Consider the following 25,357-nt stretch of genomic DNA (forward strand, 5'->3'; position numbering starts at 1 on the left):
ACACTTCACCGGGAACAGCTGATAACTGTGACGTAAACAATAGCGGTCTGTTATTTTCTGCGAGTGCATCTTTAACGCGAAAACTCGATTTTTTAAATTCGTATTTTAGTTTTTTTTGTGACGTCACGCGCACGACTTTAGTGTGACGTCACACCCACCATCTAATACAAAATCTACACTCTGTGCTTCGTAAACCTAAAGTACTCGCTACAAAAAACTCTCTTTATATTTTGCAGCATTTCGCAAATTTTCACGCGCCTTCTTCCACCGTTCGCTAAGCCGTGGATTTTGGTATTTTGGTTAAAATGCCTCAAACCTTTGACCTCAAGCTACAGTGTTACCAGGCCACTTTTTTCAGTGTTGCCGGGATATTTTCTTGAGTGATGACAGCTACTAAAACATAATTATGATTTTTTTAATTTTAGACATTTTTATTTTTTAATATTTTGAACTTTGTGACGTTTTAAAAGTCATTGTGACGTTTCATATTTTTGCACACGAGACGTATGATCAAAACAACAGTTTTATAATGCGCAGTAGCTAAGGCGTAAAACAACAGCTTTAACCATTTGTGCTTAGAATTCGGGCCAGGGTTGGAGAACCAGGGATCCTGGGTTTAAATCCACGCCAGGGTTGGAGAACCAGGGATCCTGGGTTTAAATCCAGGCCAGGGTTGAAGAACCAGGGATTCTGGTATCAAATCCATGCCAGGGTTTCAGAATCAGGGATCCTGGGTTCAAATCCAGGCTAAGGTTGGAGAACCAGGGATCCTGGGTTCGAATCCAGGTCAGGGTTGGAGAACCAGAGATCCTGGGTTCGAATCCACTCATTAACGGGCACGAGGTGTATGAAACAAAACACCTGTGTTATAACGACTGTTGTTGCCCTGCCATGCGAGGATCATTAAGTTATATTCGATTTCTCGTAGAGCTCTTCTGCGACTCCGAGTGTTGGGAACTTCTACTATAACGCGTCCGCCTGTGGGCGCTGTGGGTCGATTCTTTCCCGATACAAACACACACGCGACCCCAAAACTTCAATAAAAGATTTCTAGAACAAAAACAAAACATTTTTTAGGAAGTTACTGTTATTTGTTTTAAGTACGCAGCCATTTCCCGTTTATAAACAATGAAATCGCTCTGTTAAGCTTCGGTTAGGGGTTAATGCGACTTGATTGGTATATATAGTGCTTGGACGTGCGTCTTATACAAATACGTTGGTACCGAAGCGTAATAGAGTGATTTACTATTTAAAAAAAATATACAATGTTTCGTAACAATTGCTACTTTTATACGTCACCTACTTGTACTATTACGTAACTCACACATGCTATTACGTCAGTTACTTGTATTATTACGTCACTTACTTGTATTGTAATCTCATTCTTTTGTTTATGAAACAATAAACCACTGGGTTCACACATGAGTTCAACCACGTGATGACGCTAGCGAACATATGAACACGTGGATCTTTCACCTGGGCTAGGTTGATCGCAACGCTTGGTAGAAACAGAATCATAAACACAATACAGATGGCGACGCTCATGCGGAGTAACTTTCGATCCAAACTCTGAAAAATTACAAAGTTTAATATTTGGGATGCATGGAACAGAACTCTGTCGGGGTCTGGTGTTATGAAATTTGTAACAGACAAAAAAAAAGTTAAACAAATCCTATTCTACAAAATAGATTAGGGTGGGATAAGATGGGACACTTAAGCACATATAATATCTCAATACCCTGATCGTATTTTGAACAACTAACAACGGTCTATGGGAGTCGTAGGGTTAGGGTTTTATAATTCTTTGAATGTTCTTTGTTTACTATCAAATGGGACGAGAAAATAGAAAAGAAAAAAATGTCCCATAATCCCCCACCCTACCATATTATGTGCTTAAGTTATCCCATTTTACTCCACAGCACTATATGTATAGTTCTACACATAACATTGTCTGGCTTGTTTAAACATTTGATGTTTCGCAGACCAATAAAAATCCAAGATTGCTACAGAAAAATGAAAAAACCGCACCAGTGAAAAATAAATCAAAAACTATCAAATACGGTAAAGGTGGCTGTACACAGTATCCGGAATTCGTCCATTCTGTCTGTTTTGTTCGGATTTTGCTGCCGCATGTGGAATTGGACACGGGTTTGCATACGACTTCGCAAGCGAATTCGCCGGATACTGTGTACAGCCACCTTAACCCCCTGAATCTTTTGGGAACCGCTGGTATAAATAGATACATTCATTCACCTTTCTCTTTCGTTCCTCCAACTGCATAGCCGTATATTGTCTCTTCAGTCTCAAATTGCTGTGTATTTTTTTGTTGTGTTACGTAACAATCAAGATAAATTATCAACTGTTACGACATAATTCACCTCTTTGTTGGTTGACAATGGGAATTTTCGTTTGAATGTAAAGTCGGGCTCGGGGCGACTTCTAGCGGAAGTAACAATTTAAATTAACAAGACGTTTCAGTAACAAATGATATGAATATTTTATGTAAACGTGGCAACTCCCAAATCCCTTGAGTTGCCGCCGTAATTTCCATCTTACCCCTTATATAATAGCGTGGGGGAGGATGGGACACCCTTTCATTCTATTTTCTCGTCCCATTTGTTACTAAACAAAGAACATTTAAAGAATTACAGTTGTTGTTTGTTTAAAACACGATCAAGATATTTAGATATTATGTGCTAAAGGTGTCCCATGTTACCCCACAGAACAAAATAATACACACAATTCTTAGCAACCTAAAAAAATCGAACTACCAAATTAAACAACAGTTAGGTGTCAGGCTAATTAAGCAAATATTTTAACCCCATGTATATGCGGTGTACCCCGGATGAAAAAGGCAAACTTTTACCTTTTTCTTTTTTGTTGATTCTCTTCTTTTTACCAACTTGTAAATATTTAATCTCAACTTTGACACCTAAGTTGTCTTTGCCTTAAAAACATAAGAAATAGTCGATTAGTGTAACTTCACTTGTAGTAAATAACGAATATTTACAGAATTATAAAACCGTATCCTCACAACTCCGAAAGACCGTTGTTAATTGTTAAAAACATGATCAGGAAATTCGTGAGTTGCAAACAAGTTTTCATCTTACCTCACAGTCAACTATATAATCTATATAGTTTACCTTTCGTTCGTGGCGTCACGGGTTCGGATATAATTCCAGAACGTTCCTTCGCGATCAAGTTTGCGATCTCATTACTAAAGTATAATGGTGATTGTGACGTAACAATATGAATAATTCACACAATTGAACGATTAAATAAAACTTTTTCATCAAAATGGAAACTTCATAATGACAGATCAATCAATAAATGCAACTTATTTATCCTCGCATGGTGGGGCAACGACAGTCGTCAATGTCAAACTCGAGCCTGGAACCAGTAACCTTTTTGGCCTGTAGTGAGGAGCGCTAACCACTGGCCCAGCACGGCACCTTAACACGCATATATTAAACAAAGCGTTAAATATGATTTTACGCTTGTTAACATAATTTTATTGTTACGTTGAATGTTTGTGACGTCACACCAACCTTTTTGGCGTCGGTTCTTCGATGTTTGTTGGTTCCTCGGTATCATGACGTAACGGATCAGTTTCACTTGAGCATTTTTTGCAACTGTGACGTAACATGGATTATTATACGTCACAGCTGAACGATTGTTTTAAACTTACTCTATTAGGACGTGAATAGAAGGCGCAGCGGACAATGAATTCCTCTGTGACGTCATAGGCTGTGTTGGACTTTTGAGAATTCGATTGTTTAAATCGCAAACGTTACAACGATCGTTGATGCCTGTACATTATTTAAATAAAACATTTTGACAAATTTTGAGTAAACTTTATATACATGGTATTTATGGGTTAAACCTGTAATCCGCTTGGTGGCGCTACGTTTCGACCTCGCCATGACGTCACGTCCGCTTTTCCTCACCTCGATAAAGATAAGGGTGTATAACGCAACTATTACCAAGAGGGGAAGGAGTTGGAATAATACCCGGGTGAACTAGAAGGAAGGAAGGTAATGTTAATGCGGATATAGATGGTGGTATTAAGTGGCTTCGAGTATCTGGGTTTGAGGCTCGTCGGTGCTACCATTGTGGGCGTATGTTTCTTGAACACGGGTGTTTTGTTTCATACACCTCGTGCCAGCTTCATGTTACCACGTGTGTAACTTATTAATTGCCGTGTGACGGGGCAACGACAGTCGTTATAACACGGGTGTTCTGTTTCATACACCTCGTGCCAGCTTTTATGTTACCACGTATGTAATTTATTTATCCTCACATGGCGGGGCAACAACAGTCGTTATTACACTGGTGTTCTGTTTACGCCCAAGGACACATACGCCCACAATGGAAGAAACGACACCAATCCTTTATATTTTCTAGACAAGATGCTGAAACGTATTGAGAATGTTGATTTTTCTCTGCTATTAATAAAAAGAATAGAGCCATTTGACGCTATTCACCAAAGAACGAAAATGAACGTTTACCTCCATGTAATAATGCTGCCATTTCGCTGTTATTTTAAACACGCACAAGGTCAACCTTTGCACCCAACCAAACCCCCTTTGTCCGCCCTCACCCGGTAGGAAGAATGGAGATAAAACCACAGGAGCAAACAACCATGATATTATAATGACGACAACTGTTCTGTTACGTGTGTATAACCTGTCGCTATGTTTGGGATGGCAGACTCCAACGTACCTGAGAATTAGGAGAAAGTTAACAATTGTGGGTTGTGGGGTAGCCTTGACATGCCAGTTAAACAGCCCCTTGGGTCTAGACTGTATAGACCAAAGGATATGGAGTCAATCACACTGTTGCATACGTGATAACTTGTAAGCGGTAATGAGGTGTATGAAACAGAACATCCGTGTTATAACGATTGTCATTGTCCCGCCATGCGAGGATAAATAAGTTACATACGTGGTAACTTGTAAGCAGGAACGAGGTGTAAGAAACAAAACACCCATAAGATATAACGATTGTCATTGTCCCGCCATGCGAGGATAAATAAGTTACATACGTGGTAACTTGTAAGCGGTTATGAGGTGTATGAAACAGAACACCCGTGATATAACGATTGTCATTGTCCCTCCATGCGAGGATGCATAAGTTACATACATGGTAACTCGTAAGCGGGCACGAGGTGTATGAAACAGAACATCCGTGTTATAACGATTGTCATTGTCCCGCCATGCGAGGATAAATAAGTTACATACGTGGTAACTTGTAAGCGGTTATGAGGTGTATGAAACAGAACACCCGTGATATAACGATTGTCATTGTCCCTCCATGCGAGGATGCATAAGTTACATACATGGTAACTCGTAAGCGGGCACGAGGTGTATGAAACAGAACATCCGTGTTATAACGATTGTCATTGTCCCGCCATACGAGGATAAATAAGTTACATCTATAAAAATGTTAGTTATACATAAATAAAAAAAAAAAACAAGAGTGAAATTTCTATTCACAACTCACCTATTTACAGTGATTGTAATCAAACAAACGATCGAAGTATATCCACAACAATAGTAAGAAAACGCCATGAAAGAACACGTGAAGTCATTCTCGAACGGCCATTCCTACGTCACAATATATGCTCTTTTACGTCATAAAAAAAAACAAGTTTTAACCCGAAATTTAGTTCCATATTTTCGTATTTATCCTTTTGTAGCGGTAGCGAAGACCAAATTAATTAAAACAACAAAGAGAAGGGAATTAGCAGCAAAACGAAAGTCGTTAAAACACGCTATGCGTAAAAACTATTTGAGTAAAAGTGTCAAATAAAAACATGACTGCTAAACCCAACGTACAGAATAAATTACCCGAATCGTATTTGAAGGTATGCATGCGAATGGATGAGTAAAACTGATAGAATCCACGAATTTTTCGTTTTCTGCGATAATGTTTACGTTTAAACCTTGCAAGGTTCGAATCCGGGTTCATGGGGTTTATATAAAACAAATAAAGCTAATTATCTTCAATTAGATATCTATGTCTTTCATCATCGCGTTCAATTCCCTTGTGACGTCACTCAACGTAACAGAGGAGGCCAACCATTATTTGATGAATATTAGAATAGACGACGTTAATGCAAAGATCCAAACTCGCATCCGAACTTATTAAACTTCTTACTGAAGTGATTTCCCCTCGGATTATTATTCCTTCGTAATAACTTAATTATGACGTGTCCTTATATGCATTATGACGTAATAATTAATTTCGAAACGGAAATTAGAACAACCGGGTGAAAGTTTTATAACAACTGTAATTGTGACGACATAGTTTTTTTCAACTAAAATTTTATATTATTACGTCACATTCTCAACAACACACATTATAACGTAACAATATACAATGTTTCGATGATTATGACGTAACAATATACATTGTTTTCTATTTTCGAACTCTAATTTCTCTCAAACCCTGTGACGTCACATATGCAATTGTTTTAAAACAAAGGGTGTTTGAATTAATAATGAATATTCAAGAATCTATTTATGGAAGAAAAACAACTTGTTTTGTAAAATAGGAACCAATCGCGTGAACTCGTGTGATGACGTACCGTTTGTGACGTAATAAACTGCTCTCGCGAGTATTCGGCGACCTCTTGTGTTCCCGAATATAGGTCATAGGTTACACGATGAGCTTCACTATGACGTCATAATATGTTAACCGCGGTAGTTTCGATCACGTGGTTTGGAATATGGAGAATTGTCTCTCTTATATTACGTCACAATTAATGCTGTCAACTAATAATTAATAATCGATGCGTGTTCGAGGGCTTTAGATAATTGATTCTTAAACCGTGTCGCGTATATAGTAGAGTGGGGTAAGATGGTCATTATTCTCTTTTATCGTCCCATTTGGTGGTAAACATGTAGAATGTTTTCATTTTACAGTATTGTATAACCGTATCCTCGCGGTTCTAAAATGCCGTTGTTAATTGTTAAAAACACGATTAGAAAATATGAGATATTATTATTATTGTTATAAAGGTATCCCTTTTACCCCAAAGTACGTAACCTCACGACTCCCATAGATCCCTGTTAATTGTTTAATTTAATACATAATTGGAAAATATGGGATATTATGTGCTAACGGTATCCATCTTACCCCACAGTACTATAAAACACGATTAGGAAATATTGGATATTATGTCATATAACGGTTTGCATCTTATCTACAGTACTATACGTGCATTATATTGTACGGCATATCACCGTTAAGTTGTACGCATGTATATATAAGCCATTGGGTTAGTCTATAAGAGCTTATGATCTCGTTTACCGCAGGTTTGGCGTGATTGGAGATCTAAGAAGCGGTTTTAGTAAGAATAGACGCAACTGATACGTCGGATGATTTAAAATGTTAAAATTAATAAAGAAGTTATTGCCCGACAAGAGTTTGTTTTAAAAGCTTTAATTATTAATTTGTTGTTTGAAATAAAATACACAGAATATTTAATTGCGGGTTTAGCGGTTTCAAAATAATGTTGTTGTTTTACATTTGTATTCCCTTGAGTGTTTGTACAGCATTGTGACGTCACTGAGAGCTTTTTAGGTCACATTTGAATTATATATTTTAGAATAACACGTACTGTGACAAAAAATATCAAATGTCAGTGTTTGTTACGTTGAAAAAGTGGATTGTGACGTCATATGAAGATTTTTATCTTGTCAGTATTTTGACAAAAAGTGAGTTTATCATAGAAATATAATCTAGGGAGAAAGTACGGCGTTATGTGGTATCTACTTTAACGAATCTATTTTTAACAAGATATTTGCCATCTTGAATATTAATGCTGACGTGTCGTTACACCCCCTCCCCCCCACGACCCGCCGCGTCTAAAATTGTATTACGCGAGTTTCGCGCGCGTGAAAATCAATTATGATCGACGATACGTCACAATATACATGGTCCTATAAAGTTAGCGTCGAAAACTAATTTACTTTCATAATATGTTTAGTGAAACTCCGATGAAAGAAGAACCTCGCGGAACGAAGCACCTTCGCGTTTTTGATACACGGATTAGCCAATATTGATTTATTGTGACGTCACAGAGGATTCGGATCATTGGAGTTTTCGCGCGTTCTTAATGAACGCTTGTGCTTGTGTTTATTACGTAACAATCGTGCGTGTGACGTTGGATTGATGAAACAAAGGTCTGTTACGTCACAATACAGTTTTAATAAAGTTAATACTAAACAAACACTATTATTACAGCACAAATGGGACAATGCGGTGTGTTTAAATTTCGTTTCTTCAAGAGCAAGAATGCCCTGTATTGTTTGGCATTGTTTTACACCCTCCCCCCCACCCCCAGGACGCTTTATTGTCGCACAGGTGTTATGGTTTCAAGAATTTGAGTGTTACGTCACAATGTTTCAAAGTAATTGAGGAAATACATCGCGCGAAAGTTGGGCACGTGACGTAAAAAGAAATACGCAACAAAAGTCCATTATTGAACAATGATAAATAATTGTGTTACTTCTGCTACCAGGCGTAATGTAAATTAATGTTTTTGTCGCTCATTTAGTAAAAAACGTATTTATTTTTAACGTTTTTATTCCTAATAAAATCTTAAATTTTGGAATAAAACAAAATTTGCTTTTTAACAAATGCTAAATTCAAATGATAATTCACCTGTTTAATGTAACTTGTGACGTTGAATGGCATCATTGTTGACGCTGTAAGGAGGTCTATGACGCATAAATTAGCGATGAAAATATGGAAAGTAGTTTGTAGTCGCTTGTTGTTGTATATCGCCAACAAAGTCAATAAATTTCCCGATGTTCCAGCAAATATATCAATAATCCCGATGACGATTCCTAACAATCTCATCGCTGAAACGTCGACTTCCGATGTCGTTGCGACGCTGAAATTGATTGCTGACGTCACAATGTAGTCTGTCGTATTCTCGAATTCCCCCATTGTAGTTGAATCGTTCACTTGATTGTCAAATATTCCAGAACTATCAAAGTTTCCTCGGTTATCGAATGCACTCGATGTAATAGAAGTCGCGACTGCTTCGATCATCAGCGACGCGTTTAACTTTTAAATCACTCCCCAGCGCTTGCATTCTAGAATCCCATGATTGTGACGTCACAGTGTCTTCTTCTCCCTGCAACTCTCGCGTTCCCCCAACAAAATGTTCATGCAATAAAATCGTCATTAATAATATCGCGATTGCAATTCGATGACAATTCAATCACCTATTATGACGTAACAATGCATATTATGAGAATAGGACAAGAATTTTTGGGTCAGTTCCAATACAAAGCATAAACTCTCTGTATCAAGTCTTAATACTCAGATATATTGTATAATGTTGTGGTATTCAAGATGAAGTTATAGTTATAACCCTTGTTTTCATTTTAAATGTTTTGGTTTAAAAACTAGAACCATTTCCAGTGATGTCGGACCTTAAACAGCTATCGTAACCAGCAGACACCGGATTTTAAACTTCCGGCATCACTGAAAAAGGTTATTGTTTTTGAACCGAGGTGTCCGAGATGAAAATCTTATCATATAGTACGGTGGGGGAAGATGGGACATTTTTCATTCTATTTTCTCGTCACATTTGTTGGTAAATTATAAAACCGTATCTTCACGACTCCCATAGATCGTTGTTAATTGTTCAAAACACGATATTTAGATATATTGTGTGCTAAAGGTGTCCCGTTTTACCCCACCCTACTATATATATTGACATTCACGTTCGTAACAATGCAGATTATTATATAACATTATTTAACAATGAACACATGTCTTCATTTAACCTTGAAATAAAATTATCGAATTCTAGCTCTCGATATATTGTTTCTGTTTATGACGTCATAATAACAAACAATCGCGGTAAGCGTATGCTCGATAATTAGGACAAAGATCGTTTGTCAGGATCGGGTTGCAAAATTCCAAGACAATCTAATTTATTTTCCAGGTTGCCAAATAAATATTACGCCCTCCAATTACAGTACGGTGCGCTATGAGATTCAAGATTTAGACCAGAGTTGGCTCATTACCCCAACACTGTATATGCACATTCTATTCTATATGGGTGAGGTCCTACAGTGAGGCACACCATGGGACCTGGGATTTAGACCAGAGTTGGCCCATTACCCCAACATTGTATATGCACATTCTATTCTATATGGGTGAGGTCCTACAGTGAGGTATGCCATGGGACCTGGGATTTAGGCCTAAGTTGGCCAATTACCCCAACATTATATATGCACATTCTATTCTATATGAGTGAGGTCCCACAGTGAGGCATACCATGGGACTTCGGATTTAGGCCAGAGTTCGCTTGTTACCCAAACATTGTATATGCACATTCTATTCTATATGGGTGAGGCCCTACAGTGGAGCCAGCCATGGAACCTTGGAGTTAGGCCAGAGTTGGCCCATTACTCCAACATTGTATATGCACATTCAAAAAGTAAACCTCTATCGCCCGCCTCAGCAAATCAAGGTTAAAATTATTACAACCTCTAAATCAAACGAAGCCATGATTTCTCAGAAATCAAGGTCCCACTGATGGCAAAAATAAACAAGCTAGTAGGTCCATATTTTCAGGGATGACATGCATTTAACCGCCACTTGGGGAAGTAGGAAGCCCCCCATTAACCATAAAGGGGTACGAGTATATGCTTGTGCTGTGACAACCCAATAAACGAGTTTGGAACCTGATATCGGTCGTGGACAGACAGACGCTGATACGATATTAACTTTAGTTTAATCCGTATGTGGTTCAATTCATGGGTTTTAATTTAGGAAGCCACGCTTTTATTTAACATTTTTTCTAAAGTAGTTTTTACCCGTAGAGTGTTTTACGATTTGTTTGCTGTCAATTCAATTCTCTTCGTTGTTTTAATTAATTTGATTTTCGCTATACCGTATTTAAAAGATTAAATAATGTTATCAAACTTGTTTTACCGCAATTCCCACGACAAGAGCAAGTAACAATAAATAATTAATCCTTTCTTGGTAAACAAACCCGCAATCAAATAACAAAATCAATGAAATGCTACGCAAATTCAAATTCCTTTAATAAAATACTCGCGCCTAATTTAAGTTACGAATTAGACTTATTGACTTAAACTGTGTAGATGTTCTAAAGAGCTCATGTAAAGCCGCCTAAAGTTGGGTATAATATACTGTGGGGTAATATGGTAAGATATAGCTCAGTGGGGAAACATGGGACACCTTTAGCACATAATATCCAAATATCCTGATAGTGTTTTAAACAATTAACAATGGTCTATGGGAATAGTGAGGATACAGTTTTATAATTCTTTGAATGTTTTTTTGCTTTCTAATAAATGGGACGAGAAAATAGAATGAAAAGCTGTCCCATCTTGTTGTACAATTGCGGTAACTAACTAAAAATAAAAATTAATTTATTGTTCAATAACTATAATTCCCGAATATGCAATTTCCAAATTTCCCCAAAATATTATTTTATCCAAATTTTTATTATTTCTGATATTTATTATTTAATAAATCTAAAATAAAACTGTCAAGTCATATTTATCTTTGTGACGTAACTGACCATTTGTGTCATATCAAATGTTCTAATTCTGACACTTCTTAAATTCTAAACTAAGTTAAAGTGCAAAGTACTTACAAAATGGTCCATTCAATCGTCACAATTTATCAGTGTGACGTCATTATACACATCCTGCTTACATAGTAACGGTTGCTAAGCGTCAATAACTAACTTAAAAGAATCCGCTTTATGGCAAACTGAAATAAAATAAATGAATGAGTTTCCTTTATTTATCCACACGTGAATATAACTTTTATTTTCATTGTTAACTTATGTGGGTTAACTGACGAAACTATATAGCTCCAAATTAGAAACAAAAGCGACCATTTTTATTAAACCAAGTTTAAAAAAAATATAATGCCGAAAAATTTTACAACCCAAAACCATTTTTAATGTTAGACAAATTATGCAAAAATACGTTAAAAATTACCTACAAACATCTATACCCTTTTCATTCCTTAATTAAATAAAAAGTAATTAAAGAGACAGCCATGACTTGTTTCGTTATCTTTTTTAGATGCTACATTGTTTTATTTCAAACATTTCTCGCTCTCGCATGAATTGTTAGGAACCAAATACCCGTTGATCGCATCTTCCTGCTTGCACAATAACTAATGACACCGTTGGTAGTTGCTTATGTACGAGGTAAACTAAATATAGTTGAACTTTTTTGAACTCAACATCGACTTTGAGGTTATGTTTAATAAAGAGTTGTCTGCATTATCAGTGCATGTAATAATCATGTCGCGGTTTTATGACAAGAGTGTTTATTACGTCATAATAAAATCTTTTTTTTTTTTTTTTTTTTTTTTTTTTTTATAATAAAAAGGCGCAACAGCACAGTTGGTTGAAAATACACAGCAGCAAATAGAAAATACGATGTATATAATTGACTTTTAAAAGTTACTCCATTTTAAGTTATGCACATCTTTCTTATTTTTGCTTTTTGCTATTATCCATTCTTCGTTTTTCATTCTGTTTACATCACTTAAGAACATGTGCAATTTCGGTTCATTCTTTGCTACTTTAGAGCGGTATACACAAAAGCGAGCACATAGTAATAAGCAAGAAACTATCGGGTTATCACTCACACCAAAAAGAAAATGCTCATCTTGAAATACAAAAGGGGTGCGTAAAGTGGCACATATCCAGTCGGAAACTTCTTTCCAGAATAAAATTACTTTGGGGCATGTGCAGAAAATATGATGCACTGTTTCCAGTGCACTCTCACAAAAAACGCATTGGCCTGAGTCAACAATTCCGAATTTGAATAGTTTATCATTTGTTATTATCGCCAGGTTGTTTACTTTTATTTGGAATGAGCGGAATTTTGTTTTTAAGGTACAGAAGTAATTGGTTTTGTATATTTTTTTCCAATCAGGGTCGATACCTAGTAACGTGGCCCACGTTTGGCCCTGTTTATTTGTCTGCTCGCAGGATATATTCACTAATGTCTTATATAGATGTTTGGTGTTATGGCAGTCCATCACCGTTTTTAGCAGTTTTTCGGGGTATTCTCTATATTCTGTTTGATTTGCTGGAGGCGATTCCTCCCTGTCCCATTCGTCCGGGATAGCTTTTATAAGCCGGTTGTAGCTCCAAAAATCTGTCTCCTTATATGGGACCTTCCATTTTTTTATTATTTCGTTGTATCCCATGTATTCGCCTTTTTCGTTAATAAGGTCATGATAGGAGGAGATGCCATGAGTTAAAAACTGTTCGATTAAAAAGCTTTGTTGTTTCGTTTTAATTTTTGGGTTTAACCACAATAGCCGTGGGTCCGTACGGTAGTCCGAAATTATCCCTTTCTTAAACAATCGCCGCAGTAGAATTACTGATTTGTGTAAGGCGCGCAGTGGGAATATGCGCCGAAAGTCGGCACAGCCATCTCTCATTGGTGATAACATAGCGACGGTCATGATGTTTTGGTCGACAAACTCTTTTTCTATTAATTTCCAGGGAGCGTGGTAATTTGGGTCTAGTACGTTTCTTATCCATCGTAGGTTCAGTGTTAAAAGATATGTTTCGATGTCGATCATACCAGCCCCGCCTCTTTCTATGTCTGTGCACATTTTTGTACGATTTATCTTTTCCCACTTAGATTTCCAGACGAAACGAAATAGTTTCTGTTTTAATTTGTTAATAAACGTCTGCGGTGGTATTTCGGGTAAGACTGTAAGTTTGTAGGTGAGGATGGGAATGATGAGGGATTTTATGACCGTTATTTTCCCGAGAAGCGTCAGTGCACGACTAGACCAAATGTTTAAACGAATGTCGACTTTTTTTATCATAGTGGCGGAGTTAAGCGTGAAGATTCTTTTACTTTGCATTTCCAGTGGAATGACAACCCCGAGATATGTTATTTGATCATTAGGCCATGCGAGACCTTCATTGCCCATTGGGCGCATTGTACAATTCCGTTTCGTTCCTACGTAGAATGCGTTTGATTTATTCAGATTAGTCACAGAGCCAGAGGCATGACCAAAACGTCGCAGTATTTGGAAAATTAGATTAAAATCCTGTAGATTGCCCCTCGTGTATATTACCGTATCGTCGGCCAGTAGAGAGAGCTTTGTTTCATGACTATTAATATTTATACCTTGAAAGGGTGATGCTCGTAGCTCGATCGCCAGCATTTCTATAGCCATAACGAACAGAGTAGGAGACAGAGGGTCGCCTTGCCGGACACCCCTGCGTATATCAAAATACTTCGACACATACCCGTTGTTTGTGACAGCACATTTTGGCGCATCGTACACTGTCCGAATCCACTTTATAATTCTACTACCGAATCCAAATGCTTTTAACGTTTCGATTATATATTCCCAGCTTATTGTATCAAAGGCCTTATACATGTCTACTGAAATAATAGCTCCCGGTATCTGTTTTAGGTCGCAGTACTCAATCATATTAAACATGAGCCGAATATTATCTCCGATATATCGTCCATTTATGAAACCGTTCTGGTCCTTGTGGATCAGATCGTCTAAGAAGCATTTCATGCGGTTGTTTATTACTTTTGAGATAATTTTATAATCTGAATTTAGAAGGGTTATCGGTCTGTAGTTTGTCGGATAGTGTGGGTCCTTGTCTTTTTTCTGTACAAGTGTAATGACACCTTGTGTTTGGGTTGTGGATAAAATACCTGTTTTTTCCGAGAATTGAACGGCTTGCATGAATACGGGTTTCAATGTCGGCCAGAACGCTTTGTAAAATTCGATAGGAAAGCCGTCGTTGCCTGGTGATTTATTGTTCCGCATTGAATTAATTGCGAATAAGCACTCTTTTTCTGTAACTTCGGTTTCAAGCACCATACTTTGCTCTGGGGTCAAGCGAGGCGGGGAAAGGCTTGCGAGATGAGCAGCGATTTGTTTAGTATTCCAATTTGTGCGATTTGGCTCATATAGTTCCTGGTAAAAGTTTGCTAGTTCCGCTATTATTGCCGATTGGTTTGTTATTTCCCGGTTATCGCTTTTAAGTCTAAAGATAGTATTTTTCTCTCTGCGTATTCTTTCCAGGTTTAGGAAGTATTTTGTGCTTCTTTCTCCCTTCTCGGTCCAAAGCGCCCTACTCCTCACGATTGCGCCCATGGTCCGCTTTTCTACTAAGGTATTATGCATGTTCTTTTGAGCTTCCCTTTGTTGTAAAAGTTCCGTCGACGGGTTGATTATACTCGTTATTTCGGATTCCGTTTTTTTAATTTTATTTTCAATCTCTTTTTGTTCAGCTTTAAGAGCTCGTGTCTTTTCCGCGCAAAATTTGATTGTTACTCCTCTCAGATGGCATTTTAACGCATCCCACCTCAGCGTCGGCTTAAACTGTTGCGGGGGGTTAAATGTACAAAATTCTTTAATTTCTGCCTTAATCATTTTTATGTAGCGAACATCAGATAACACAGTCGAGTTCAGTTTCCAAGTACCCCTACCTCGTGGGTTAGGATCAAGCATAACCTCAAATGTAGCGACGCAATGATCTGACTTTACGCCGGGAACTATGGACGCAGCACGCAGTTTTGATAGGACGAGTTTGGAGACTAAAAAGTAATCAATTCTACTAGCGGCGTATGGGTTGTTTTGGATGCGCGTGAAAACCTTTAGACCAGGATTATTAAATCTGAGTGGGTCTGAAAGGTTATGAGCAGTCATATTGGTTGTTAAAACGCGGTGGGAGTTTTTGTTTCGAAGGGTTGGGATGTTTCTGTCTAGCGCAGGATTTATCGTTACATTGAAATCTCCTCCTATTATAGTAGCTCCGGTATATTGGGTAATAAGCAGCTTTTGAAATAGGTCCTCGAAAAACTGAGGTTCATCCCTATTGGGGCCGTATATGTTTGTGATGGTTAATATCGTGCCGTTAATCTTTATCGTTGCCATTAACCACCGTCCGATAGGATCCGCAGCGTGGGTAAGCACTTCATATGACAGTCTTTTGTTAAAGAGTATTGCTACCCCCCTACTGTTATTGGTACCGTTGGCCCACAGAATTTCCCCTTGCCATTCCATTTCCCAAAGTTTTTGTTTCTCTCTCGAGCAATGCGTTTCTTGTAAAAAAGTTATACAGTATCGTTTGTTTTGTAAATAGCGAAAAATAGTTTTACGTTTTTTATCATTTCTTAGACCAGCTACATTAAAGGTTGCAAAATTTACAGTCATTGGAAAGTTGTTATTAAAGTTTTCTAACACCAATATCAACATCGTATTCATATTCAAAGCCACAGCTACATTTAAATGGTGCTTGCGGTTCTATTTCTTTGATATACCTTTTTCCGCAATCGCAGTGGATTAGGCGACATTTGCATTTAGCGTTAGTGCAAGCTTTACTTAAGGGTTTACCAAGAAGAACGTTAAATTGGTTGCATTTACAATGTGTGGAGTACCTTTGGCAGTTCGCACATTCGTATGTTCCATCTTCCAATCTGTATTCTGGTTGTACCGTTTTACAGCACGGCATCAATAGCATAGTTTCCTTGCATACTGGGCATGCAGTTGATTCACTATCGAAGCTTGTGAGGAATAGGTCGCTTCCACAGCACACTTTGGATATCAAAAATTCGTTGCTGCAGCTCCAGCAGAAGTAGCTTTCGGTTTGTTCTGTGGTGAGTCCTTCCATATTGCACTTTGGGCAGTTTACCGGTAGTTTTTTTTCACTGACGCTAGCCGACTTGACTCTAGTGTTTCTTTGGTCATCAGGGCTGGGATAAGCTCTCTTGATTCGAGCAGCGGTTGTTTCGCTCTCCATAGCAGTTGACGCCTCCTGCGAGTCACGCGCTACCTGCGGCAGCGTGCTGGCGTTCTTATCTCTGACGTCAGGTAGCCTCGCACTGGCTGTCGGAGTATTCAGCTTCAGGCCGGACTCTTGCTCGAGCGTGGCAGTTTCGAGACGAGGGAAGTCGCTTTTTCTCTGTTTGCAGTCTGCTTGTTTGTGACCAGGTTTTGAGCAATATTTGCATGTAATCTTTTGGCCAAAGTATGAGACATAAAACTCAAGATTGTTAACTACGATATAACTGGGAATCGGGTTTTTTTCCACATCTTCTCTTTTCATTGTTATGTATCTGACTCCGGTCTTGAACCCATCTTTATCTATTTTGTGAGTGCTTTTAATTGGTTTGCCATATTCCTTTTCAATGTGTTCCAGCAGCGTTTTCTCAGGAAAGGGTATTGGAACCCATCCTATTACTACATTTACAATGTCGGATTCGTACAGTCGAAGGCCGTAAATTTCGTTTACTGTCGTTAACTTTTCGAACAGATCCAGAACATTCTGCCTGGTAACACAGGTGATATCCACTTTGTTACCTTTCATTGCTGCAATGCCAGCTATTCTGTTTTTTGTAAAACCTGCTTCTTTTAACAGAAATATTATCTCGCTTCTTGACATTAGCTTGTTCGTTCTAAACATAAGGCATGTTGGTCTTTTAAACACTATTCCTGGTGTATTAGCTGCCACCATCTGAGCGAAGCTGGCCCTTTCAGGTGCTGCCCTTGCGGACAACCGTCCGCTAGCCATACTAAACGTGAAATCACGTCATAATAAAATCAATTCTCGCGAAACAAACACCATTCACTACCGCCCACTGGCGACCAACAATTTCGATATCTAAATCCACTTGAAGACGCCCTTGGTTTTCTTGTGGTCGCCATTATGATGTCACTGATATATGCTCTGACGTCATATTTCGTGACGTCACACGCGTCCATCCTCTGGGAACTTCCCGAACCCGATCCTCTCATAGAAGTAAAGGTATCCATCTCAAACAGCTTGCAACCTTGTCTGGTGTATAACAGGATATGACGTCATATCTTCGTCACTCAAGGTCGACCATAAATCGTGGATATAAAATATCGCGTGTTGGATTATCTCCAATGACGTCACTTCACTACTTCCGTTTACAGCTGGAACTGCCGCTTTTAATTTCCGCAGAAGGTCGTCAACGATCGGCTCCTCTACTTTTCCTTCGCGGGAAATCGAGATCGACTTTGCCGCCAAACTTTTCAAATCTGGTCGAGCCGACAACTTTGATGATTTTCGAACAACTTTAACCATTTTGCTGATTCTAGAATTCTTTTATTATTAGAATACTCAAACGTTTGTGACGACACAGAGAAACGTATGACCTTTTATAGCCAATTGCCTTTTTCTTCTCGACTGCCAGAAGCCGCTTAATCAGTTCCAGACGAAATAATCAAACAAACAAAAGAATCGCGTCCCTATTGTGACGTCGTGTCATTTTCCAGCTGCGATGACGTAACAATGAGCGCTCGAAACAGAGAAGGAAAATAAAACAAGATTTTTATCCAAAGTTATTCCAAATATTAGTTGAGCTTGTTTATCTGTCTGTATTTGTCTTCTGCGTGTTTACACACGTGATCTGTTTAAAACAATTGTTGCAATATGACGTAACAATGCTTGTCTGTGACGACAAATAACGCGAGACGTCGCGTGCGATCAAGAATTTTATATTTTTGATACTTTTTATAAAATATTTCGCCTCAAATTATTTGCAACCTAATTTGCATATCGGGTTCAAATTTTCCGCCCAATCTAATCTTGCTGCTTGATTGGTCAATTTATGATGTCACGTGTCGCATGACAATACATATTGTTTCGTCATCATTGATTCTCATCGTAAACCACCTGCTCCCACTCTCTCCTCTTTTTATTCTCTTTCATTCATCTCACTCCTCCTGATTGCCGCTTACCGTTTAATGCCAATTATGACGTAATAAAGCCAGTGGAAATGAGCGCGTTCCCACGCCGCCCACCGTCGATTAGCAATGGCGTCCACCCGAGTTCCCGATCCCTGATTCGAACGCGAATCATCGGATTACACCTGATGTGACGTCATTAACGCGAGCGTGGGAAAACGAAAGCGTGTCTCCTTCAATTATGACGTAATCGACAGCGTATGTCGTGATATTACGTCGCCATATGCATTATGACGTATGTATCGGTTAAAACAGATGACACGTGGTCGCGATTTATTAAAAATCTATTTTAAACACGCGAGGGAATTAATAGCAAAGAAAATAGTTTGCTTTATTTAAGTTGCGCGGGTTTTATATTCAGTTTATTCAATTGTTACGTTCATATTACGTAACATTGCTCCAGGTGTTGCATCACAAACGTATTTATGCGATTCGGGCGGGAAATTTGAATGAATTTGTTAAAAATACAAAGACGGCTGGTGATTCGCTAAGGCAGCTGCCACGTAGACAATGGCGTGTATGACGTCATAAGTAACATACGGAGGTCGATATGTGGTTGGTTGGCAGCAGTAATTCGCGAATTTAACTTCTGTGACGTAACATATGGGTTTATGTGATTCTTACGTAACAATATGTTCAATATTATGGATCAAAGATTTTGACGTCATAACATGACGTTATAGATGGAACGGTCGCCTCTGTTCCAGAGGTTTAAAAAGGGCAAAAATAAATAAATTACCCACAAAGTAACAAACGAGGTAATTTGTAAGCAGGCACGAGGTGTATGAAACAGAACACCTGTGATAAAACGACGGTCGTTGCCCCGCCATGCGAGGATAATTAAATTATATACGTGGTAACTTGTAAGCAGGCACGAGGTGTATAAAACAGAACACCCGTGTATAACGACTGTCGTTGCCTCGCCATGCGAGAATAAATTGGTTACAACCCTTTATTTGCTTTTAACTCATGTTTACTGCAGCACTTTAAACATTGTTAAAATCAAACAAAACCATTTCAACCAAACCGCTTCAGAACTCAGTCACAGCAACCCTACTTAGTCGAACATTAACCGAACGAAATGCAAAGCAAGGCAAGCAGGTTTACGGTATGCTAGCATTGACAGAAAGAGCCAAGATTCGTAGTATATTATAGTGTAGCCTATATGCTAACGTATGGTAGTGTATATACTAACGTATGGTAGTGTATATGCTAACGTATGGTAGTGTATATGCTAACGTATGGTAGTGTATATGCTAACGTATGGTAGTGTATATGCTAACGTATAACATAATGGTATTTAATTATCTCTTTGAATACGATAGCGAAGATCAAATTAATTAAACAACAAAGAGAAAGGAATTAGCAGCAAAACAAAAGTCGTTAAAAACACGCTATGTAAAAACTACTTGAGTAAAAGTGTCAAATTAAAGCGTGGTTGATAAACCCTTGAACTTAAATATAAATAAACAAGAGAATTGTTATTGTTTGGATGATTTATAAAACAAACACATTATAGTAGGAAAAATAGGTAGTTGATTCCTGGATAGTTACGTCATAATACAAAACAAAGACCAACCGTTAGAACTAGAATGAGCGGTAAGTTTAAATGATGACGTAATAATCGCGTATTCGATTGTTTAAATTTTGACTATGACGTAGGGAATCTAACAGAAAGTATGATAATGGATGTCACAAGCTACTTGCCAGAGAGCGAGCGACCGGATATGACGTCATTAATAGAATATTTTAACAATGCAACTCTTAACCCGGAAGTGAAACTATGGAAGGGATTTCGATTTTGGCCGCGGTTCAATCCCGAAACTGCCAAATTCGCGTACGAGGATATGACGTATAAGGATAGTGACGTCATTGTGGCGTCATTTGCAAAAACAGGTAACTCAAATACTGACTTGTGTAAAATAAGTAAATATTACGTCACACAGGTACAACTTGGATACGAATGATAGTTCACCACCTAGTGTACGACAGCGACCCCATGCGGATGGAAATTAGTTCAAAGATGAACATGCCTTTCAGTTACCTTGAAACCGGGATTCGTATGTTTCGATAAACGCAACAAAATAACCTCGATTTTTACTTTACTTTGCACCCCAGCGTTAAAGTTTCAAGTCGTGAATAAACTTCCCCTGCCACGGAGGGTGTTTGGGACGCATCTGAACGCACAACTTGTCAATTTAAACAAGATCAAGAAATCTGGGGCAAAGGTGAACTTTGTGACGTCATGCTTACGTCATCATTACATCATGTTGTGCAGGTGATCTACTGCATACGTAACCCGAAAGATCAAGCCGTATCGTGGTACCACATGTATCAGAATTACCCGTTTCGTGACCACCCGAACTTCAAACACTTTTGTCCAAAATCTTGGGATGAATTTTTCAAACTTTATACCTCCGGTAGGTGGCGCACTTTAAATATTTTAAAAACAGTAATTTCAGTATTTTATATTTGATTTGCATAATTCTCATAACTTTTTGTTTTGTCATATTGTTTTAAGAATATTGAATCGTTGTATTATTACGTCACAGGCAAACAGCCATTGTGCACACGCGATGGCGAGTGGTATCCTGACCACGTGATGTCGTGGTACGAACACCGTGATGACGTCATGTTTGTTGTTTTTGAAGAGATGAAACAGGTTATGACGTCATAAGCATAAATAATTGTCACAATCGCCAGTGTTCCCGATAAACTTTTTTTTCACAGGATCCGGTGAAAGGAATTTTAGAAATCGCGAAGTTTCTAAATATTCCGGCAACACTGGGAAGAGCTCAACAAATTGCGGACATGACGTCATTTAACAAAATGGCGGCCGATATGAGCAAAAAACAATCGATAAAGAATTTCTTCAGAAAGGGTAGGAAAAAATATATTTTCGTTTTTTCTTTTAATGAATTTAGAATACATTTTGGGGTGATAGGCTACTCTGGCCTAAATTTTAGGTCCCATGGCGTGCCTCACTGCAGGACCTCACCCATATAGATTAGAATGTGCATATATACAATGTTGGGGTAATGGGCCACAACTCTGGTCTAAGCCCCAGGTGCCATGGGGTGCCCACCGTGTAGTACCTCGCCCGTATAGAATAACTTATATTATTTCTATGAAACAGGGAAGGTGGGAGATTGGAAGAATTATTTCAGTGATGACCAATCCAAAATCATGGACGAATTAATCCAAGAAAAACTTGGAAACACTGAAATTAAGTTTATATACGAACCGTGATATAAGTGAAACGTCACAATATAAGAAGGATGATATACGTCATAATGAAGACTTCAAATATTTTTGCGATTAGAAACTTTGTATTATGACGTATTTATCTATATTCTTCATAATTCAACATATTGTTACGTAACAATAACAATTGCTTACCTGTTGTATCGTATTATTCCATTACAAATGTTTCGTCACAACCTTTCATTTAACGACATTGTTACGTCATAGTATTGTAGCGGTTTCATCTATGTAGAAATAAACGACCTCACTAACTCAACTGTACTGATGTATTCTTACGAAGAGAATTTGTGAAACCACGCAATTAACCAATCAACGGCACCACACAAAACACAGGAATGTTATAATATGGAAAACGAAGGAATGCGCCAACAATGGTGATTAGTATACGCTTTGTAACTTAATATATAGTAGGGTGGGGGAAGATGGGACACCTTTGTATTCTATTTTCTTGTCCTATTTGGTAGTAAACAAAGAACATTCAAAGAATTATAAAACCGTATCCTCACGACTCCCATAGACCGTTGTTAATTGTTTAAAACACGATCAGGATATTTGGATATTACGTGCAAACGGTGTCCCATCTTCCCCCACCCTGTTAGATAATTGACACACGCTGTATTAACGCGAACATTAAACAAATCAGCTCTGAATAAAACAAGTATATTTTGCAAAATAGTCTATACCAGTATAATACTAGATGTGTATTATGAAGAAAATAAACCAAACATATTGGGTTATGACGTCAAAAAGGTATTTATGATTGCTTCACACGTCACAATAATGCATGACATTATTACCAAGTGATAAAATATTTAAATTTGCCGCACTTTTTATATAAGGTTTGTTCGGTATTACGTAACAATAGTGATTGTGACGACATAATCTAAATAATAGAATCGACACAACAAGCATTGTTACGTAACAGTATAAAACTGATCACAATGTAAAAGTAATAATTGCTAATTGTTAGACCAGAAAATCTTGTTTATTACGTCACAGTTCGTATATGAACTTAATTTCAGTGTTTCCAAGTTTTTCTTGGATTAATTCGTCCATGATTTTGGATTGGTCATCACTGAAATAATTCTTCCAATCTCCCACCTCTCCTGTTTCATAGAAATAATAGAAACTATTCTATATGGGTGAGGTTCTACAGTGAGTATGCCATGGGACCTAGGGTTTAGGCCAGAGTTGGCCCGTTACCCCAACATTGTATGTGTACATTCTATTCTATATGGGTGAGGTTCTTGTCGAGGACCTAGGGTCTAGGCCAGAGTTGGCCCATTACCCCAAAATAGTATGTGTACATTCTATTCTATATGAGTGAGGTCCTACAGTGAGGAACGCCATGGGACCTGGGATTTAGACCAGAGTTGGCCCATTACCCATATTAAATATATAAAGTTAATTAGAAAAACTTTTTTTTACCCTTTCTAAAAAAATTTTTTATTGGATGACCTTTCTTCAAATTAGCGGCCATGTTGTTAAAAGACGTCATATCCGCAATTTGTTGAGCTCTTCCCAGTGTTGCCGGAATATTTAGAAACTTCGCGATTTCTAAAATTCCTTTCACCGGATCCTGTGAAAGAAAGTTTATCGGGAACACTGGCGATTGTGACAATTATTTATGCTTATGACGTCATAACCTGTTTCATTTCTTCAAAAACAACAAACATGACGTCATCACGGTGTTCGTACCACGACATCACGTGGTCAGGATACCACTCGCCATCGCGTGTGCACAATGGCTGTTTGCCTGTGACGTCATAATACAACGATTCAATATTCTTAAAACAACATGACAAAACAAAAAGTTATGAGAATTATGCAAATAAAATATAAAACACTGAACTTCTCATTTACAAAACACGAAAGTTTACTGTTTTTAAAATATTTAAAGTGCGCCACCTACCGGAGGTATAAAGTTTGAAAAATTCATCCCAAGATTTCGGACAAAAGTGTTTGAAGTTCGGGTGGTCACGAAACGGGTAATTCTGATACATGTGGTACCACGATACGGCTTGATCTTTCGGGTTACGTATGCAGTAGATCACCTGCACAACATGATGTAATGATGACGTAAGCATGACGTCACAAAGTTCACCTTTGCCCCAGATTTCTTGATCTTGTTTAAATTGACAAGTTGTGCGTTCAGATGCGTCCCAAACACCCTCCGTGGCAGGGGAAGTTTATTCACGACTTGAAACTTTAACGCTGGGGTGCAAAGTAAAGTAAAAATCGAGGTTATTTTGTTGCGTTTATCGAAACATACGAATCCCGGTTTCAAGGTAACTGAAAGGCATGTTCATCTTTGAACTAATTTCCATCCGCATGGGGTCGCTGTCGTACACTAGGTGGTGAACTATCATTCGTATCCAAGTTGTACCTGTGTGACGTAATATTTACTTATTTTACACAAGTCAGTATTTGAGTTACCTGTTTTTGCGAATGACGCCACAATGACGTCACTATCCTTATACGTCATATCCTCGTACGCGAATTTGGCAGTTTCGGGATTGAACCGCGGCCAAAATCGAAATCCCTTCCATAGTTTCACTTCCGGGTTGAGACTTCCATTTTTGAAATATTCTATTAATGACGTCATATCTGGTCGCTCGCTCTCTTGCATGTAGCTTGTGACGTCATTGATGATATTTTCTTCCGGGTTCCCTACGTCATCAAAAAGTTGTAATAAGTGTAAAAGTCTGTCGTTTCAATCTTACCGCTCATTTTAGCTCTATGCCGATTAACTTCCTGTATTGTGACGCAACAATAACAATCTACAATCAACCTTTACAACCAAGATTGTTGTGCTTCGTCACTAGCTGTATAAGTAATCACTATATCGTCGTATTCTAGCTTGTCCTTGTTTCTAAATAAACTTTGAAAGATTGTGTTTGGAAATAGAAGCTTTTTACACCTGCAAACCGTGCATACTTGCGTTATGTTGTTGCCAAATAACCCTAGTATGCGACTAACTGAGCACGGAGGCCGTCGGTGGAGTGTGTGTGCTATAAGCGCTGCAGTTGTAAAGTGCATTGGAGCGTAGCAAAGCTTTTGTTTGTTTTGAACAATGTTTACAAAGTTGTGCAGTAGGGACAATTGGAACAATCGTTTGTCTGAGAATATTCGCCAGCAAAGTTGCATACATAGAAACTTGGGTAATCCTTTAGCTGGTGGCCACCTGAAATTTGGTTTCAAAATGTTCTATAGCCCTCACTGATACCTGCTGTCCACATTTTTTTTTTTTCAAAAAACCCGGGCGTTTGTGTCGAAAATAACCTTTGAAAATGTGCGAAATCGTGCTGCG

General features: G+C 38.2%; 5 protein-coding genes across 6 annotated transcripts; 1 reads left to right on the forward strand and 4 right to left on the reverse strand.

Annotated features, from left to right (window-relative positions):
- Positions 1 to 416: 416 nt before the first annotated feature.
- Positions 417 to 12,082, reverse strand: LOC149734478 (G protein-coupled receptor 84-like). The gene is made up of 12 exons (XM_089880657.1): positions 8,671 to 12,082; positions 5,503 to 5,606; positions 4,509 to 4,722; positions 3,884 to 4,019; positions 3,689 to 3,809; positions 3,549 to 3,632; positions 3,144 to 3,217; positions 2,867 to 2,947; positions 2,379 to 2,439; positions 2,254 to 2,311; positions 1,367 to 1,569; positions 417 to 1,050 (listed from the first exon to the last, which is right to left on the reverse strand). Exons 1-12 carry the CDS (start codon positions 9,061 to 9,063, stop codon positions 909 to 911), a joined length of 1,671 nt encoding a protein of 556 aa, XP_089736783.1. The 5' UTR covers positions 9,064 to 12,082; the 3' UTR covers positions 417 to 908.
- Positions 12,083 to 16,240: 4,158 nt separating this feature from the next.
- LOC149734479 (uncharacterized) lies at positions 16,241 to 17,584 on the reverse strand. Its single transcript, XM_089880662.1, has one exon. The coding sequence runs from the start codon at positions 17,582 to 17,584 to the stop codon at positions 16,241 to 16,243; it is 1,344 nt and encodes a 447-aa protein (XP_089736788.1).
- Positions 17,585 to 17,596: 12 nt separating this feature from the next.
- LOC149734480 (DNA-binding protein inhibitor ID-2-like) lies at positions 17,597 to 18,193 on the reverse strand. Its single transcript, XM_089880683.1, has one exon. It carries the CDS (start codon positions 18,119 to 18,121, stop codon positions 17,828 to 17,830), a length of 294 nt encoding a protein of 97 aa, XP_089736809.1. The 5' UTR covers positions 18,122 to 18,193; the 3' UTR covers positions 17,597 to 17,827.
- A 1,552-nt stretch (positions 18,194 to 19,745) lies between these two features.
- LOC149734481 (sulfotransferase 1C2-like) lies at positions 19,746 to 22,304 on the forward strand. Of its 2 annotated transcripts, XM_089880668.1 has the most exons (8): positions 19,746 to 20,382; positions 20,446 to 20,679; positions 20,730 to 20,843; positions 20,902 to 21,011; positions 21,062 to 21,203; positions 21,336 to 21,445; positions 21,514 to 21,664; positions 21,920 to 22,304. In XM_089880668.1, exons 1-8 carry the CDS (start codon positions 20,376 to 20,378, stop codon positions 22,030 to 22,032), a joined length of 981 nt encoding a protein of 326 aa, XP_089736794.1. In that variant the 5' UTR covers positions 19,746 to 20,375; the 3' UTR covers positions 22,033 to 22,304. The 2 variants fall into 2 exon arrangements, with proteins under 2 accessions (XP_089736794.1, XP_089736795.1); XM_089880669.1 differs by lacking the exon at positions 20,446 to 20,679 and having other exon boundaries at positions 19,799 to 20,382.
- LOC149734482 (sulfotransferase 6B1-like) lies at positions 22,300 to 25,242 on the reverse strand. Its single transcript, XM_089880667.1, has 8 exons — positions 24,771 to 25,242; positions 24,484 to 24,717; positions 24,320 to 24,433; positions 24,152 to 24,261; positions 23,960 to 24,101; positions 23,694 to 23,803; positions 23,476 to 23,626; positions 22,300 to 23,153 (listed from the first exon to the last, which is right to left on the reverse strand). Exons 1-8 carry the CDS (start codon positions 24,775 to 24,777, stop codon positions 23,041 to 23,043), a joined length of 981 nt encoding a protein of 326 aa, XP_089736793.1. The 5' UTR covers positions 24,778 to 25,242; the 3' UTR covers positions 22,300 to 23,040.
- Positions 25,243 to 25,357: the final 115 nt, after the last annotated feature.

Source organism: Ciona robusta, chromosome 7 (assembly GCF_009617815.1).
Source record: "Ciona robusta chromosome 7, ASM961781v2".
In the NCBI taxonomy this organism is placed as follows: domain Eukaryota; kingdom Metazoa; phylum Chordata; class Ascidiacea; order Phlebobranchia; family Cionidae; genus Ciona; species Ciona robusta.